General features: G+C 39.3%; 4 protein-coding genes across 6 annotated transcripts in view; 2 read left to right on the top strand and 2 right to left on the bottom strand.

The window, feature by feature from the left end:
* Window positions 1–519: 519 nt before the first annotated feature.
* Window positions 520–7118, bottom strand: LOC113201942 (plexin domain-containing protein 2). The gene is made up of 11 exons (XM_026415954.2): window positions 6824–7118; window positions 6043–6318; window positions 5838–5960; window positions 5545–5747; window positions 5332–5460; window positions 5054–5246; window positions 4671–4880; window positions 4431–4576; window positions 4093–4348; window positions 3884–4014; window positions 520–3764 (listed from the first exon to the last, which is right to left on the bottom strand). The coding sequence occupies exons 1-11, from the start codon at window positions 6909–6911 to the stop codon at window positions 3696–3698; spliced, it is 1824 nt and encodes a 607-aa protein (XP_026271739.1). The 5' UTR covers window positions 6912–7118; the 3' UTR covers window positions 520–3695.
* Window positions 7119–7228: 110 nt separating this feature from the next.
* Window positions 7229–13437, top strand: LOC113202026 (uncharacterized). The gene is made up of 14 exons (XM_026416066.2): window positions 7229–7436; window positions 7776–7977; window positions 8057–8241; window positions 8318–8578; window positions 8658–9384; window positions 9468–9699; window positions 9788–9992; window positions 10083–10229; window positions 10302–10511; window positions 10591–10748; window positions 10845–11037; window positions 11125–11328; window positions 11418–11537; window positions 11618–13437. The coding sequence occupies exons 1-14, from the start codon at window positions 7365–7367 to the stop codon at window positions 11714–11716; spliced, it is 3015 nt and encodes a 1004-aa protein (XP_026271851.1). The 5' UTR covers window positions 7229–7364; the 3' UTR covers window positions 11717–13437.
* A 188-nt stretch (window positions 13438–13625) lies between these two features.
* Window positions 13626–16068, bottom strand: LOC113202027 (26S proteasome regulatory subunit 10B). The gene is made up of 9 exons (XM_026416067.2): window positions 15885–16068; window positions 15359–15438; window positions 15176–15215; window positions 14857–15092; window positions 14627–14776; window positions 14410–14533; window positions 14231–14331; window positions 13984–14146; window positions 13626–13899 (listed from the first exon to the last, which is right to left on the bottom strand). Exons 1-9 carry the CDS (start codon window positions 15973–15975, stop codon window positions 13709–13711), a joined length of 1176 nt encoding a protein of 391 aa, XP_026271852.1. The 5' UTR covers window positions 15976–16068; the 3' UTR covers window positions 13626–13708.
* Window positions 16069–16182: 114 nt separating this feature from the next.
* LOC113202025 (dentin sialophosphoprotein) overlaps window positions 16183–19179 on the top strand; it is an 11995-nt gene continuing 8998 nt past the window's right edge. For 2 of the 3 annotated variants that reach the window (XM_026416064.2, XM_026416063.2), the window contains exon 1: window positions 16347–16712. In XM_026416064.2, the coding sequence (XP_026271849.1) occupies window positions 16569–16712 (144 nt within the window). In that variant the 5' untranslated portion in view covers window positions 16347–16568. The other variant, XM_026416065.2, reaches the window with a different exon arrangement.

Here is a 19179-nt window from a genome sequence, read left to right as displayed (position 1 = left end):
GGGGGGGGGGGGGGGGGAGGCTGAGTAGAGATGGTTCTCTGCCTGCTCCGCTCCACCCGCCCGGTCTGTTGCGCCCATCGTATTGATTAATCTTTGGTGGTCGGACTGCGTTGGCAAGCGCAGCTGAGCGCAGCGCCACGCGAGGCGCGCGCCGCTCCGTGGTGCGTCCCAGTCCCTTCGCGGTGAAAAATGCGGGTGGAAACGCGGCGCACGCGCCAAGCAGGCTCCCCCCGCGGGTTCAGACAGGGACCACCTGCAGTCTGTGACCCGCGCCCCGCGCCCCTCCATTAGGTGGGCCTATTACAAGCAGCGTCGACTTTTTGATTATTCCTACTGGGCCCAGGGCGAGAACTGCGGCTGTGTGTGTGTGTAGGTGTCAGTGTGTGTGTCTGTGTCAGAGAGAGACTCGATAATTGAAGATGAGCACAACATGACCCTCACCCACACCCAGTGAATGTCTCTACCACTGAAAGGTTTTCGAGCGCGTTCCTCGGGTTTTATAAAAAGGAAACAACTGAGTTATTTATTTATAATTTAAAATTTGTATATTTATCATCACAAACTTAAGGATATACATTACATAAGTCTGTAAGGAAGACTTTTGCTCTCTGTTGTAACCTACAGATGAAAAATTTACACATTAGAAATGCCTGACTAAACAGAGGTTCAGAGAGGTAGCGCCTGACTTTTGAACACATCACAACCAATTGCAAAAGTATCAAGACAGGAATGATACATTCACAACCAATAGTGTCCAACTTCCAGTGCATACGAAACAAGATGTTGGAGATAAAACAACCAATAGTTAAAGTTATTACGTCAACACATTACCCGAAGTGTCTCAGCTCAAACAAAACCTCCGTAGAACACAACTGAATTTTATAAACTGGGACAATACTTGAATAATATTGAAATTCATACACGGGCATTAGTATTGAGCAACTCAGAACAACTGAGTTAAATTTCCTATGGAGACATTTGTTAAATTTGATTAAATGCTTACTATGGACATTAGATCACTAGAAAATTGTTCAATACAAAGATGTGATGTAATGTTAACAAATATTAAAACAGCAAACTTTAATAGTGTAACTGTCATAAATATATTTGGTCTTTATACAAACGAATAACTCCTGCATCCACACTACAGTACCTAAATTCATTTCCATAAAAGAATAGCCCCCCCAAGAAAAAACAATTGCTTGCTGACCTCATTCAGAATATATGTATGGGAAAACAGAATAAATTTTGTCAAAGACCTGTCATTGTACTTGTTTTGGTCAACAAAGAAGGCTTGTTCATTTAACTGCACAAAGAGAATATCAAAATCAGTTGCTGAAACCAGCATCAAGAAATGAGCACAAGTCACAACCAATACAACCAACAAAAGCCCTGGAAAAGTAGGCTAATTATAGCTGCAATTCTAGCTGCCTGATATATTACAGATCAAAATGGGTGCAACATTCAAGAAACACATTAAAAATTTAAACCAGAAATGGATGACCAGGTTAACAGGCAAAGTATGATTTTGATGTGTTACCAGACAGCCCTCCACTTGCATTTACTTCAATACAATTCTATAGTCTCATGATATGCATGCATAACCCTGAAGTCCAAAGGGAAAAAATGATTTCTGAGAGGGAGATACATACATTAGAAAATTGGAGTAATGTAACAGTCAAAGTTGAAGTAGGACAATAGGAAAATACAAAAATAAAATATATTAGATGTTATTTAAAAAGAAAAAGCTGCCAAAAATAGAAACCACAATCCACCCTTCTCCACCAATGTCAAAACTGATACTGTGCTCACAGGGTATGCACACACTAAAAAGTAAGACCTAAACAAGTCACATAATCTGTCCGTGTCTGTCTAAAAGTTTTCATTTCAAGGTTAGAATTATCACCACCAGCACTAGATAACAACATATAAATATATATGTATATATATATATTTTATGCACATTTTATATATTTTTATAAACAATGAATCACTTGGGTAGAACAAAGCTTTTCCTCTGGGAGGTTCCACAGCAACATACACCACCACTGGATGAAAGTAAAATGGTGGTGTGAATGGATGGTAAATGATAGGATGCAAATAGCTGCAAAAATTTACCATAGCATTCACAGAACCTTTAAATGAGTAGGGTAAAAAAAAAATTAACGGTAAAAAGAATTTTAACAGTGATGTGACAGAAAAATTCAACAAATTAAAACAACTGATTAGAATTGAAAATTTTGCATTTGTGAAGTGATTTACCCAGACTATCCTGCCTCTCAACACCAGTGCTTGTTAAAAACCAGTCATTGTCATGAACAAGGTAAATTAATATCTCAATGGTAGTAGGTACAATGATTTCACTTCAGTCACAGTTGCAAAATCACAGCAACCTCCTTATAATAGTATAAGCTGACAAGAGCTTTTCTACTTGTCCTTGAACACAACACAATAGATCCTTAAATTTCACTGACATTAACCATTAAATATTGTGCTCTTTCTCAAAATCTACTAAGTGCACTTGTATCGACAATATTCAGTTGTACTTCAGTCATCAGTCCCTTTGTTCATTCAAAATATGGATGTACAGAAATAGTCAGAAAGTTGTTGAAGTCATCAACAATTTCAAAATAAATTACTGTATTGCACAAATACCTCATCAGCATTGGAAGAAAGTGTAGGTACATGCTGAACCATGGATACCCCTTAATGCCACCAAGTGTGGCACTGCTCTCAAATAGTACTATTCTAAATAACCTTTCTCTCATCTAAGGAAAACCAATTTGTAACATATTCACAATGAAGAATTGTGATATTAATTCACAGTGCCATTAAACCGGTTTACACAGCCGCAACAAATATAATTTCATACCCGATAAAGATAAAGCAAATTGCCAAGCACATGAGTGTTAGATATGAGAGTGTGTGAGGTCACTTCATAGCAACACAAGAAAAAGCTTGACTTCCTCCCAGAAAATAGGCACAAGACCAACACATAAAAAGGAAGCAAAACTTCTTTCAGTGTAAAACACATCATAGGTAACACTGGATATTGTTAGCAATATTTCTGCATAAGTAAGCAAAACAATAACTCGACGTCCATTACTAAATAATAGCAGATCATAAAAGCTGCGAGTAAAAATAGAAAAAGACAAGTTTTTAAAAAAAGAAGAAAAAAGAGACTAAAAGTAATGGTAATAAGACTTACAGACACAAACTTCAGGGTAAAGAATAAAAAAAATTGGGATTATTATAAACTACCTAGGGTACAGTAATTAGACACCAGATAATATCAACATTTTCCACATTGATTGTCAGAACTGCTGGAACAGTCTAAAAGGATATAAAATCATACATAATCGTATCAAAACTAAATTTGTGACTCAAATATTCAAGCTATGACTTGAATTAGGCTAACATTTAACTCCAAATTTTTTCCACAGAACTGTAATCCTCAACAAAAAAGATTCTTATCACGCATGGCTCCCAACATGACAACAAACGATCCACCACAGAAAGTATAAAAAAAAGTATATCTGGCAAGAAATTCACATTAATATTTAGTGCAAAAAGTAGAGAAAAAAGACAATTCAGAAAGGGGCCTGTCCTTTGATATGCTTGATTTAGTGTCTTCTCACAGATCTTGTCAAAAATTAATAAAAATGGCTCTTAAATTTCAAAATTGTCTAAAAGTTTTACATGTGAATTGTGGCTGCTGTGTAGCGTGCTTCGCCGCGTCTCCAACTCCATGTACTTGGACGGTACTGAAATTTTTCAAAAAAAAAAAAAAGATAAAACAATAATAAAAGCAATGTTTTAAAAAAACAATAAAAAATCAGTGGCTAAAATTTACATGAATAATTTAGTATATAATTGAACCTACCCTTATAAGCCATTGTCCAGATGTACTGTGGGGATGCCTGTATGCATACAAGACCCACAAACCAATGCTGCAGACAAGCACAACAAGGAGAAGAATTCCAACAACACCAGACATGCTCACACCTACTTCATCTGAAACCAAGAAGGAGCACCAGTTTTACATTGATGTAGATCATCAAAAGAATTAAAAAAAACTAGAACCATTCCTACCTGCCACTTGTTCTTGGCTCGCATCGATCCGCACATCTTGAGACTGCTTGGCTGCTTTGCTGTGAGGAATGGGCTCTTCTATTTCATGAACATGATTGGTGTCAGGTATAATTACTTCGTCATCAGTGCATTGATCACTTCGCTGCTTAACTTTTCCAGCATTCGCATCAGTGGGTTCACAACCCTTCAGAAGCCAATCCTGACGGTATCTATCCATACCATTGGAACAGCGGCGAGCACTTGGGCACCAGTTACACTGGAAATTTAGAAGATTGTAAGCACGAATGATCCAAGAATTCAGTCAAGCAGAGTCTTTCAATATAAAATGACTTTATTACCTCAAAGTTGGTGATTTTTGTGAGACATGAAGTGCAATCTTTCATATCAAGGCATGTTGGAAGGGCACGGAGGTAGATGACTGTGCCATTCTGAATATTGGCAAAGTTGACACGGTGATATTCGTAGATTGTTTTACGTCTCACAACTGAAAAGATAAATAAAGGGAAAGTCGATATATAGCAACCTTTTTGAATCAACACTTAGATTCGATTTTTACAAATAAGATATGTGAAACATACAGAAGATAGTGCGGTCGATGATGTAAGCATCAGAGAGACCCACTTTCACAGGGTGGTTGTCATCTTTGATTTTGTCAATATCAACTGGTACATTTTTGTATACAAAAACTATGTCTCCAGTTTTGTGCAGTGTCACTTGAAATGAGAAGTTTCCTTGAGTAGGTCGGTCCTGAAGCACAACCTTGCACCATTCGACAGTAAATGCAGTACCTACAGAGAAAAAAATACAACTCAAACCAGACACTCATTTTAACCACTTCTTGAGGCCATTTACTCACCACTGATTCCAAATAAGAGAGCATAGAGGTTAGAATTTAAATTCAGAAAGATAAGGTAGATATTAAATAACTAGATTAAAGAACAACAACAAGAAGTAAACCTACCATTGTCAACATATTTGACAAAAGAATCTTTGGAGATACTAGTGTCAAAGTTGGCCATGAGAGGAGCGATGTATTGGGTAGCAGCAAGCCAACTGTGCACATATTCGCCAGTATATAAAAAGCCTCCTGTGGCAATTGTAACATTTTTCACCAAGTGTCCGTAAAAGGGAAAGTCAAACGTCAAAGCTACAGTCTGAAATTGGAAGAGGTAAATTAATGATACAATTTATCTTTGAAAATATGATTAATTATTCAGAGCTAAAACTTTAAATGCTTACAGCAGCTCTACGATGTGCTTGAGACAGCATGTTATTAGTTATTGCCTTTGGCTGAGAGTCCATATCCACCCAATATGGTGACAAGTCTTGGATTAAGTACAATGAGCTGTTATAGTAGGTGTGATGATCCTAATAGAGCAAAAGTAAAACCAGAAGTAAAATCACTACACGTTTGCAAACAAAAATTAACATGAAGAAAGAGTAAAGCCATACCTCTGTTTTGTTTTTAACATGTTGCTGAGCCAGGGTAGTATTGGTTATTTCGTCAGGAAACACATCAGACTCGAGAACCTCACCATCATGGGTATCATCGTGCTCTATTGAATGGCCGCTGTTGGGCCACTTTGCAGCAGAAGAGGACTCCCTTGTTGGAGATGGCTTTTCAGCAGTAACATTTTTCACAGAAGGGCTGGCAACTGGAAGATAAAGGAGTGAATTAAAATGAATGTATTCACAATGGTCAACTGAAAGACCAACCAATACAAGTTTCAATCACAATTTCTTACCAGTTATTGGGCTGCTGGTAGATGAAGCTGGACTTGATGTTGGGTCCTTTGTCTCCACACTAATTGACGCCACTGCTTTAGGTGAGCTGGGAGATTTTCCAGTTTTTTTATCAGGGTATACACCTGAATTAAGGAGGGAACAAATGAACTATAGTGCAGCATATTACAAAAATGAAAGAAGAATTGGTCATGCAAGAAATCTTACCACTGATGGGACTGGGGCCATCAAATTTGCTGGGTTTCCCACTACCTGTAGTGGTAGTGTTAAAGCCGCTTTGTACCTTCTTAGGAGGACCATTAGCTTTCGTCTTGTCATCATCTTCAACACTGACAGGGCTTGAAGAATTCACATCTGGTCTTAACTGTCTTTTAAGTCTCACGTTATTACCAGTGTCCACAAAAACCATGTCTGGTAAAAAACTGTCTTCATTGTCTACTTTAGATTGGGCATCTACGAGTTCATACGAAACAAAATCATCGTCTGCAAAAAAGGATAAAAATATACTTATATACATGAGTTTCAAATTCCAGCTGATGAATTTTAAACTTAGAAGCACATTACATGTGGCAATTAAATTGATTCAGGTTCAGTGGGGAAAAGGTCTGCCTCATGATTTATTTGATAAGTCATATGACTGTAAGAAAAGCCCTCTGAAGAAATATCAAGGAGAGCTTCTTATCTTGTTTGTTCACACGAATGATTCACGTTTTGAGGTTAATGGTCAGGCGCAGTACGGATTTCCCACAAGATATTTCAAACTACTTTTCATCGAAAACGCTACTTGGCAGAGATAAGAAAAACTATCCAGGGAATTTCGAAAAACATTGCTGATTATACGACACAAGGGAACAAAAATAAAAAGGGCTCACACGTACTATGGAAGCAATGTCCTTGATATGGATCTACAGGTACCTACTGCAGGCAAATGCTAACACCGCAAATAAGAGAACAGTACAAAACAATATACTTAAAAGACAATGCTTACTTAAAATTGCAGAACCATGGGCACAGTAGACAAATAGTACCAGTATTAGGCATAATCGTTGAATAATTGATGAAGTTCTAAACGCCATTTTCGGATGATATCAAGGAAGTACACTTGTTGATATCCTCCTCATAAATTGGTACTGCTATTCCGTTTCTTCATATGAACATCTTTCACAACATTGCACACAACAATTTTCTTCCTTGTACAGTTTTTTAAATTTAAATTACGACGGAAAGTCTTTGGTTCTGTTAAAATTTAGTCTACCAGCAGGCACAGCACACAGGAATAACACTGGCCTTTGTTACTAAACATGTTGCATGAACGATTGCACGGCCTTCTGGATTCCATCTGCTTCATCGTCATGGCTTTCCCGATTCCTACTCGACCTGTTTTGATCTTGTTGTTTTTTCATTGTTTCTGCTACTAAAATGGTGGCGTACTTTTGTGATTGTGTTCACTGTCACCCTAATTTATGTCAGGCGATAGGCGTGTGATGATAACTTGATGCCCATCCATCATTACCTCTTATATCTCCATAATGGAGGTTGCTCCAGATGGAAACAGTGATAAGAGGCGAATTTTAAGTGAATTATCAAAGTGCCTGAAAACGGTAAGACTCTTTTTAACCTAGAATATTTGACAGAAGGTACGCCTTTGGTTTCCTTTGTTTGAGGTTCCGATTCTTATTTTGCTGTATAGCTCAATCAGACATTCTGCTCTGTGTCACTTCTAATTTGTTATCATATAAAAAGCAAAAGAGTCAAAGTCTAGGAATCTATGTATTATAACAGGAACCCTGTTGTCATTTGTTTGGAAACAATAAGGCGCACTATATGTAGTCATAAAAACTGAAACAGATCTAAATGATCTCTTGTATGATTGATTCTCCTCAAAAATTTGTTATTTCTTTTTTCCCCGCTCACCTTCCTCCTATTTCTTTTTCTTAAAGGTGTACATTGAAGCTTCAACACATGACAGCTCCCAACTTAATCTCAACTCAGCTCTCATCCACTGCATTGATCGATCATTCCAACATGGACTTCTCAATCTTGTGCAAAGTTACTGGCCTCTGGTGCGAAGCATAAGTCATGCTCAAACTCTGCAGACTATAGATGGTTGGGTTGGCTCTCAGAGCTCCAATCGCACTAAGAGTAAGAAACACTTATTACCTTTGCAATAGCAAGAAAAAAATTATCTTTAAAGAATTCATCACATTTCTTTTGATTTCAGGTCAAGCATGGTTGCTGGCAACCTTAGTTGAAGGATCGTTATTAAGTTATCTACAGTGTATACTTGTAGAGCCCAGATTAATTAGTCGCCTCTACGCAGAACATGCCATTTTATGTGACCCATCCTGTGTCACGCAACTCTCTTCACTACTATTGGGTTTAGAAAGTATAAACTTCACAATCGAAGTAAGTTAATTGCTAGATTAAGATCTGCAGGGTATCAAGGACGTTAAAAATCAAATTTCAATCCAATTATTTACAGCCTGGAGTGGAGTCTAAAAATAATTCTATTGCTGACTTGAACTTATGTCTTGGTTTGGAAGAAACCTCTACTCTTATGAAGCCAGTGTTAGATTTACCTTTGACTGGAAATAATGGAGCGACAGGAGTATGTATGACTTCGTCTATGACTTCTTCATTAGCTTCTCCTGGTGACTCAGGTTTCACACAACTTGACAGTGAGACAGATACTGCTTCATTTAGTGAAGTTATGTTGGATGCTGATTCTGGTAGTGTGAAAGAGGTAAGTTACCAGTCTGATTGTTTTTACTTTTAACTTTAAGTTATAGTATTATGAATATTATTTTGGTCTCTGCTCCTAGGAAGTAGCTGTGTTACCTGTGGATCCCTGTGTTGAAAAGACTGTAGGCATTTCAAGCCCTTTTGTGCCTATGACAGTCAGTGATATAGCAAATGCAAATACTTCCTCAGAATTCCCCAATGAAAAAAGTAACTCTGGAAATGCTACTGATACTTTTACAGATTGTGTGTCACTTGATAATCCTGATGATAATATTGTATGTAAATACCCAAAGAACATAGCCAGAAAATCATCTAACCAAAAGAGAGTTTCTTTCCATGAATGCTTTCCAGACTCCTCTCTAAGTTGTAATGATGTCAGAGAAAATTGCTTTGCTGAAAAAAGTGGGGTGTTTCATTCTTCATTCATGGACAAGGATTCAGTTTCAAGCTTCTCTCGTACCGTTGGTGATCTGTCATCATTTGAAAACGAGCAAGAAGGGGTAGAAATTGCCAAGGATTCTTCCATCCTTGAGAATGATGGCATTGATGAACTTTCTAGAGGAAAGCTGAGTCATTCCTTGGTATCTGCAGAGGGTGCTTCAATTGTTGGGAGTTCTGTGAACGCTGTGAAATCTGTGATATTTGGTCAAATTAGTCGACATATTGGCCAGAAGACACCAGTGACTGAAAGAGGAAACCCAGAAGGCCAAGAAGATCCTCCTCTTAAATGTTCTTATACAACACCCACAAAGCAGCTGTCTCTTACGGCTTATGAAAGTTTAAGAACATCAGTTAACTCCTCTCCAGGTATAGAATTGGGTAGTATTCATAAAATATTATTAATGTTAAGTTGCTTTAAACCACACGTCACATCGAGTCTTTCTGTACAGCTCCAAGCATCTCAAGTTTAAGACCTCAGGTCAGCACACCTCGGCGAACAAGTATGAATAGTGGCTCAAACACCAATGGACTTTTAAATCTCTCTGCCTCAAGCGTGCTGAGTCAGCCACCATCGAAAGCTTGTCTTGTAAATCGGTTTCTTCGCTCTATAACAGAAAAAAAGATATCCAGCTGTCGGTCTTCCGCGGCATTGGCTGCACTTAATAAAAATAAGTCATCAAGGTTGTTAGTTCTATCAGTTGTCCATCAAATGTAACCATCTATTCACAACTATTTTCTTGTGTGGACTTAAGGTTTGCCTCTTTTTTAGGAAACTGAATCTTTACATTCCTGGAGTGAAGGCTGCAAATGAACTGTCTCAAGATCTACTTTATGAATTGAAAGAAGAGGTCAATAATTTCACCTTTGTGCCCTCTACCAGTATGTCTACTTTACATCTTGTAGATATATCTCCAGCTCTAGACAAAACCCTGTATTCCCATTTAGGATTGCCTGCCAGTGAAAAAATATCCAAGGTAATTGAATGTTGTGCAAAAATTATGTACAGTATTTGTTACTCATTGGAATAAATACTATAGTTTAACAAGCATACTTTTAATTTGCAGGTGCTAAAAGTTTGGGGCACTTCAAGTACTGAAAGTGGGAAAAGGGCACCATTTCTGGCTATTTTAACAGATCAGGCACTCTATGTGGCTGATAAAAAAATAATAAAACATCATGTTATGATCCACTCTAATCTAACTACAGTTGTGGTAATTGCAATTGTGTTTTATTTTGTATGTCCCTCAAAATGAATACCACACTAACCCAATTTTTATTTTCAGGTGGGACCCAACTCTCAGTGGATATCACTGATTTCATCAGAAAAATCATTCCAAATAAATCTGGTTGTGGGTCAAAGTGAAAGTGTATCAGATCTAGTGTCTTGTATAGAGTTGTCACTACGACGTAAAGGTTCCAAAATGCTACCTGATGTGATTCATTTGATTTATGAGGAGTACTTCCGAGTTCCACAATGGATACCTATTTTAAAGGTGACTTGATTATTGTTTGCTGAGAATAATCCCACATTTTGTGTAAAAAAAATTACAATTATGTTTTTCTTATTTCTAGGGTGAAACGGTGGCTCATTTTTCTCTGGTTCATGCAATGGAGGGGACTCCGAATAATCCAAACCCTCATTTACTTGTGGACTTAAGGGCCTACTTTATGTATAAAGTAAACAGGGAACACCCAGAGTCTTCCTGGGAACCAGGATACTTTGTCTTAAAGTATGTATGAGATATCAAATTGTCATTCATAATTTATCTTGGTCCTAATGTTAACCTTAGTTTGAAATTAAAATATTAACATATTTGCCTTTTTAGGGACAGAATTTTATATGTATCACTTGATGAGGATTCACTACCACATTGCACTTTGAATTTGCACCAAGTTAAGTGCTGTTTTATCTCTTTACCCTCACGTCCACACACTATTGAAGTTGGTCATATGCACATAGCTGCTCCTGATGACTGTGTTGCTCAACTCTGGCTTACTGCTCTTGAAAAATCTTCGGAGGCAAGTATATTAAAGTCTCTAATTTTTTAAACAATTCATTAAAAACATCACTTTATTTTCATTACTGGTTTTCCTTTTTCCTCCAAGGTATTTGAGTCGAATATCTCAAGCCACCAATCAAACATTATCCAAAGCTCCCTGATTCTAACAGAAACTCGATTGATGTTGTTAAGCTCTCTAGGTATTCCTAGATATGATCTAGACAATCTAGCTAAACCTTTCCTAACAGCATTTGTGTCAGATATAACTTCATTGAGAATTGGAGATAAAGAAAGTTCTTGGTGTTTTGTGGTATGTTAAAGATTTACATAGTTGGACATGTGTATCAACCACAAGGTAATGAATTCTGCATTTTTTCAATTGTTATTTTTTATTTTCAGGAGTTTTCGTGCAGAGAGGTTTATGAATCTGACGGGGATTATTTGATTTTCTTTAGTACATATTATGAGAGGGAGGCCTTCAAAGAATGCCTCTGGAGGCTCAGTCCTGTTTTGAAGCAAGTGAGTATTTTACTTATCTGATTTTTTCAATTTGTCTCTGACAGACTTCCTAAAAGCATCTTTTGATTTTCTCCTCATAGAATACCTGTACATTGTCAAGCTTTGAAGCTGTACATTGCAATGGCATTGCTAATGACTTCATATCGGAATGGAATTTTTTAGATTGTATTACACATTAAAATGAAATGTTGACAACCAGCTTTAAGTCCTGACAAAAGGGACTTTGAGCTACTGAAATATTACTCATCAACACTGATAATTAGTGTGCATAACTATGGATTATTGTGACACATGCTAGGGTACTCATCATTGATTGATTGACTACTGTTGGCTGCTGCTGGCGGCACCAGATTGATACCTCTGTACTGTTGAATACTGAACTTTGAGTCATTGTTTAGAACTAGTGATGAAAGAAAGGCTTAAATTTGTCCTTTAAAAAATTATTAGATAAAATCTATTGCTTTGGTGAGGAGTCCTAGTTTTGTGGCTTCCTAGAATGTAGGCGGTTTGTAGTTTTCAAATTATGAAATGAAATTAGGAGCTTTTTGCTTTAAATTGACTATTGTTCATAGGAAAACATATTCCTTTTAAAAAATTGACACTGTTTTGTTTGTAATTTTTGTTGTTATAAAATTTGTGATTGTGAAACTGAAAGCCGATAGTCATCTCTCTGTGAGTTTTATTGTTTGACAACCAACAACCTATTTATTAAGTAAAACTAAGATCTTTCTCACAGATCACAGATTTAATTTCAAGAGGTAAAATGCAGGAACTAGTTGAAAGAATCAGTGAGAGCGGTTTGTATTTTCTCTCAGTGGAGTAGATTCATAAATGTATGTGATATTTGCGTGCTCTTAGCTCATATTAAAGCTACATTGATAAAATAGTTTACTATCTCTAAAAATAAAGGATGCTTTGTTGTAACCATTGTTGTCCACTTTAAGAAGTGGTAAGGACTGTGGCCTTGGATTTTGTATGGAATTTTTTTACCAATGATTACCTGAGTCGGAATGTACGCTGAACTGACTCTGGTGTAGTGCTTATCCTTAAGACTTTTAGATGCAATGTGTTTGTTTTACTTTTTATTACTCGCTGAGATAATTTATTCTAGATTGAAATTATTTCATAAACAAATGTACTCATCAGTCATTGTTTTGCTTTATCAGGTGATATCATTTTAGCAGATCCTTTGTCTAGTCAGACCCTACACGTATCTTTTTAAACTGTTTGAGAAAAATTTGTAGTGTTTAGTCCTATTGTTTTTTTGTTTTCTTTACTGTGTAGTTTCACTGTTACGTTATGCATGGTGTACTGTGCCTTGTTGCCGTGTTGGCTTCACAATACTCATGTATGCATGCAAATCTCATATTGTACAATATTGTTGCAAGTTTTATATTCAAGCAAACGTTTTGTTCTTAATGGAAAGTTTGTGGTGGATACTAGGAATGTATAGGAAAAACCTTGAGGGTAGAAAAGACTGTAATAAAAGACTGAAGCTGAATGGAAGATAGGTAAATTGATAAGTGGTTTGGATTTGTATTGAAAAGAACTGGTTTTGCTTTTCTTCCTGCATCTTGGGCACCTTCACCCTACCTCTAACTAAGTAGTGAAACCTCGTTTCAACGAGTTCATTGGTGCGCGGGAACGTTACGTTATTGGCCGGATTACGCACTTAAAAATGTAAGTTTCGGCAAAATTTTGATTTGTGTCCGCAATTGTTTTCGTTCAAATGAGGTTTCACTGTGCATATTGTGTTTATCAAAATAGATTACAATTATTTTCTACTCACATCTGCCCATTCTTATACATTAGATTTAGGTAATTATAAATTTTTTAGCTTGTTACCGTTAATTTATGGTGATGTGGATGTGAATTCATTAAATAGAATTACGTAAGCAAATATGCCACTTGTCTGTCTTGTTGATGTGAACCTCTTCCTTGATATCACAGTGAGCATCACAGGTTAGGTTTCTTAGATTTAGAAACATTTTGTCTTTTTTGATTTATTATTTCACTTATAAACAAGGAGGTTTGTGGGGGTTTGAATACAAAAAATTCATAGGGATCTCAATATAGAAGAATAGGGGATACAACATAGATGTAATATAATTATCACTCAGATAGTTAGCAACAAATAAATACAACTAAAGTTTTGATAACATTAAAACACTTTAAACGGGTTTGTAGTCGAGTTTTGATTCCAGCTTCTTGTTATCAGCCACTTTTCTTACAGCCTTCATGAAATCCTCCTGGATGACATACTCACGCTCTGCACGAATAGCAAAGACACCTGCTTCTGTACAAACATTACGAAGATCTGCACCGTTAAAGGTGTCTGACAGCTTCACCACAGCTTCATAATCTGTAGATTATAGAGGCAAGGCATAAGTAAAAATAATGAACAGCAATTCTTTATTTTCCAAGGTTCAGAAATTTCAACACTTACCGATGTCTCCATGTTTGGAAATGGGTGTGGCATGAATCTTGAGAATTTCAAGGCGTGCCTGCTCATTAGGCAGAGGGATCTCAATCTTACGGTCCAAACGACCTGGTCGCAAAAGGGCAGGATCTAAGGTGTCGGGTCGGTTGGTAGCCATGATCATTTTCACCTGTTGAAAATTCATGAGGTGATAGAGTAGAGAAATCAATCTTTTATTATTTCCTTGATATGTTTTGAAGAGAAGACCTCATACCTGTCCTAATGAGTCAAATCCATCCATTTGATTTAAGAGTTCCATCAAGGTTCTTTGAATTTCTCGGTCAGCAGATGTTCCCTCAGAAAACCGGCGACCACCTTAGGGGAATTTGAGTTTGAATTTAAGACAAATACTTCAAAAGACACTACTGATTACTATGCTTGATAGAAATTTACCGATTGCATCAATTTCGTCCATGAATATAATGCAAGGCTGATGGTCCCGAGCATAATTGAACATTTCCCGGATAAGACGAGCACTTTCACCAATATATTTGTCTACAATTGCGCTTGAAACCACCTGAGTAAAAAATAATAAAAATACTACATTAGGTATGTTTCTAAAAAGTTAAAAAAAAAAAAGAAAACATTCCGGAAGTAGAAAAATTATTACCTTCAGGAAATTAGCATCAAGCTGACTAGCTACAGCCCTGGCTAACAGTGTTTTTCCTGTTCCAGGGGGTCCATAAAGCAAACATCCCTTGGGAGGAGTGATACCCACTCTTTGGAAAAGTTCAGGGTTAAGTAGAGGAAGTTCTATAACCTGAGTGAAAATAGGCACATTAATTTTATGAATCTAGTTACTCCTGTTATGCAATAATGGATTGTAACTTGATAATTTACCTCACGGAGTTCGCGAATCTGTTCACTGAGACCACCAATAACTGAATATGTGACATCTCCAGGATCTTCATGAGACATGTTGTACACCAACGGATCAACTTCCCGAGGAAGATACCTCATTATGGTCAGAGTGGTCATATCTAATGCCACTCGAGTACCTGATTTAAGTTTATCCTTATCCAATTGGCGACGGCAGCCCACCACGTACCTTGGTCCATTGGTGGCTTTAACAATAACTAGAAAGGAGAATGACCAGAAAGTATAAAATAGAATTTTTTTGACTTACAATTTTAGATTAATAAATTCAGAACATCCTTACATTTGTCCTCTGTCAATTGCTTCAATACTTCTCCAACAATCTATTTAAAAGAGAAACAAAATAAGAGAATGTGTAGTTCAGTAATAACATGATACATTTTAAAGTATGGCTAAATGAACAGGATTACTACCAATAATAACAGAATTGACCACTGATAAAAGAGAGATTTTTTTTTGTTCTTACCTGCCCAACACTTTGCAGAGCCTTCAAATCATTTTCGGATTTGTCATACTGTTTGGTCAGCTCCTTAAGCTGCTCACGCACTGAAAAAACAAAAGTAAAATTCGTAACCTTGTGGGTGAAAACAAGCGGAAAGTTAAGTTATGAATAAAAACTGCGCACAACTCAAAGTAATCCTAAGAAATTATAAATTTTTCACCAATTACAAATATTTAATCAAATTTTACAAGTGGAAAGCGAGAAAAGATATTGAAATAGCTTATACTTCAGCCTCTTTTCTGGAAAATGAATGGAGAAAATATGACAGTGAGCTAACCTAACTACTGGCAATAGACAATGTCACTATACTGCACTAACTTAACGGAGGCAGAGCAACAAGATTATTGGAAAATTTTACGGAAAATGGCCTAGCCGAAAGGACGTAGCGTAAATTATCATGTTGGGATATTAAAAACATGAAGCTCAGATGAATCAGCAAAACTATGATACGAGGCACTTGTAAACATGGCAAATAAACTACAATACTAACTTTCTTTCAAACGACTTTCAATTTCTTTGTGTTCTAAAAGCTTCTTCCGATAGTCCTGAAGAGCCTTTTCTCTAACCGCGTCCGTGGCCATGTTGAAATTCTTAATTCAATCAAATTTACAGAAAACACCGCAAGCTGCACAAAATATCTTGAAGCAAGCACCAAGTGTCATGTCAACCCTCGAACTCGACTCCCAGAAAAAATCGAGTCATCGAAGGTCGAAAGCTGAAGTCGGTTGTATCGAAATCTCGAGGTTGACATGACACTTGTGTTGCGGAAATCCTCTGCACAGCTTGCGGCGTTTTTGGCGAGCCTTTAAAGAAAAATACGCGTTTTTAACTAATGAATTACGGATTAGGGACAGGGTGGCCGGGATGGCTTGACTCCATGATTCAATGAGTTTCATTGTCAGTACCACATTCACCAGTGAGGTGACGAGGAGATGTTTTCGGTATGTAGCAGGCTCCGTGCCGTGCGATAGTTTTTTGTAACGATTTCCATGTCTTCTCGTCCTCAAAACCTAGTCATTTATGCAGTGACCGTCATTCTTGAGGTTTGAGGACCAGGCGTTCAAGTGGAGGCTCTGGTCCCTCGATTTCCATCATGTTTCTTTAACGTGCACGAGGTGTGGGACATGTAGTTCTGAAGAGTGTGGACGGAGGCCAGGGCAACACAAGTTTCAAAATGGCCAGAGACTGGCCGGAGCCAGAGACTGAGCCCAAAGCTCCGGACAAGGCGGCAGTCGCCTCAGAAAAACCATGCGAAACTGCCGTCGCTGGAATGAAGAGCGAGAAAGACGTAGCCGAAGCCAGCGGGGCTTGTAAGCCTGTAAGTGAAGTGGAGCAGACGCCTCTCGCCACCGTCGAATCCCACCTTGTCCCAGCAGGCTCTGACGTTTTTTTTTCTTGCCTCTCCTCACGCAGCATTGCTGACGTTCTCTGGAAAATTTTGACTGAAATGGCCTCATTGCGCCCCCGTTGCGTCACGGAAGCTGCTTTGTATGCTTTGTTTATTTCCTTGCGCGTGGTACCAGCCTTTCGTTTTTCGGTGACGCCTATGTGACAGCGCATCGATCAGAGTCCCTCCAGCCTTGGAAATCGAGGCGAAATGCTTACTCTTTGATTCCATCTGCACTAATTGAGAATTCTCAATCATTAGTCGTTATCACTCGTTTTCCTCCCTCTCTAAGGTTTTTTCCATGTCTTTTGTTTATACCACAATCCTGGCTCCAGGCACTTGGGCTAAGGTTAGGTTAGGTCGCTGCTTGTGCAGAAATTCATTCATTCACCAAGGCACTTGCTACTGCTTGCTCAGGCTTTGTTTTTGATAGAGATATATTTACAGACCAGCTGCATGTTAACTTCTTTCATACTCATGGTGATCGTTTCTATATCTTATTGGTTTAAATTTCAGTTGTTCAATAATTCCCTTCTACGATTGCTGTTCAAGTGTATTTGCAGCTCTTCCCATTTACTGTGGGGCATTTTACAAATCTTTACTGATTCGCAAACTGCATTCATCCCGAATGGTGGTTGGCTTTAAAACCTCAACTCCAATTTTCTTATCTGAATATTGCACAATATTTCTCTGATATTGTTATCTTTTCTGTATAGATTGCCTAGAATAAGTTCGTGTTATCTGCATTTAGTAATGCACGCCCCTTTCCACTTTTAACAGGTATAAATTCATGTAAATGTTGACGTTGGATGCAGAGGCCACTAACGTTTAGTTTGTTTCGTTCCCGGATACTACCCCACCTTGTCCGGTAATGTGCATCTCACCCTGCGGTGCCCCGCGCCTTCCCCGCGCGCTGACACCTCGCGTTGTGCCACCTCAAGCGGTACTGGCCGGGCGTCAGCATTAACGCGTCTTGCTACGTAATACTCGTCTCCGTCGAGCATATGATCACTGGGCGCTAATAACGGATTTTCTCACCGGCTCTTCGCCGTTGCCCTTTCTATCATCAGCTGAGCGCCCCTCCCACTTTTTCTCCCTTGCCCGCCAGAGCCCTTGGGACTAATGCCCCTTCCCCCCTTCCCCTCGCTGTCTTCAGCTGGCCCTTTTGTCGAACGCCTTACTTTTGGCGTTTGGCGAAAGGTGGATTGGCACCTTTTGTGTTGCAAATGAAGCAGGTGCGACTGGGGATGGGGGGCGGGGTCGGGCGGGGCGGCCCTGGAGACGCGTGCAAGCGACGTCGCGTTGCGCCACGCCACCGCCACGCCCCAGAAGGCGCCTGCCGCGGCCGCACACACCTGTTCCCCTGGAGGCCTGTCCGCTCTGTCCAGCCAGCCCTGCAGGCGCAGCCGCGCAGCCCTGTGCGTAGGTCGTGTAGGTCGGCGCACCTGCCGCCCCCTGCATCCTACCCGGCCCCTCGCGACCTCGACGTCGACCTCCCGACTGGACGTCTCGTTAGTACGGACTCATTAGGCCGACGCGTCCCCGCTGCCCCGTTCTGTTCCGATTCCTCGTCTCGTCTGCCGCCCTGCTGTCCTGCTGTCCGGGGTGCAGCGCAAGGCTCGGGCACGACCCGTTGGGAGGTAGGCAATACAATGCGCGGGTGCGTTTTACTGCCTACCTCCCAGGCGCTGTCTCACCACGCGGTTCCTTTGGGCACTCGGGTTCTCGGACTACCAAGGTACGCGGACGAGTGAGGGGCAGCCCTAGTGCACCAGGATGCACCGCGTGCACTGTGCAATAACTGATATCTTCTTCAGAGACCCGTAACTAAACGTATCGTCTTTAAGTTACAGCCTGCATCAATGTATAAGCTTTGCTCCGTTTCGTCGCACTATCATAACGCAATTACTGCAATTACGTTGTACGGTATTTTGACGCATTCGATGAATGAGCTATCTTTGCGTCCTTCGTTGCTTGAGTTGAATCAATACAGTAAAATGTTTAATGATAACTTGTAGGAGTCCTCGGAGAAAATTAGTTACTTTGCTGTGACCTTATACCTCATATCCGTGTGTGAACCGTCACACGTTCCGTAACGTAACAAATCGTAAATGAAATTTGAGTTAAAGTTGCAACTAACGTTGGTACGCAGAATTGAGTTCAGTTACTGGTCTCCGTGGCCCGTGGCTGTCCGTCCAGCTGGGCTTGCGGCCGCTGGCGGCTGCTGTTCTCAGTCGGTGCCTGCGGCCGCTGTCTGCCGCTGTCGGCTGCTGTTCTCTCAGCCCTTGACCCGCTCGCAGCCGAGTGGCCGCACGTGAGCAGCACGCCCAATCAGCTGATGAGATGTAGGTCCTTTGCTCTGGTCGGTCACCTGGTCGCTTTTGAGGACCCCCCCCCC

Source organism: Frankliniella occidentalis, unplaced genomic scaffold (assembly GCF_000697945.3).
Source record: "Frankliniella occidentalis isolate FOCC.00 unplaced genomic scaffold, Focc_3.1 Scaffold126, whole genome shotgun sequence".
Lineage (NCBI taxonomy): Eukaryota > Metazoa > Arthropoda > Insecta > Thysanoptera > Thripidae > Frankliniella > Frankliniella occidentalis.
Note: the sequence above shows the minus strand (reverse complement) of the source record. Positions and strands in the feature narration are given on the sequence as shown.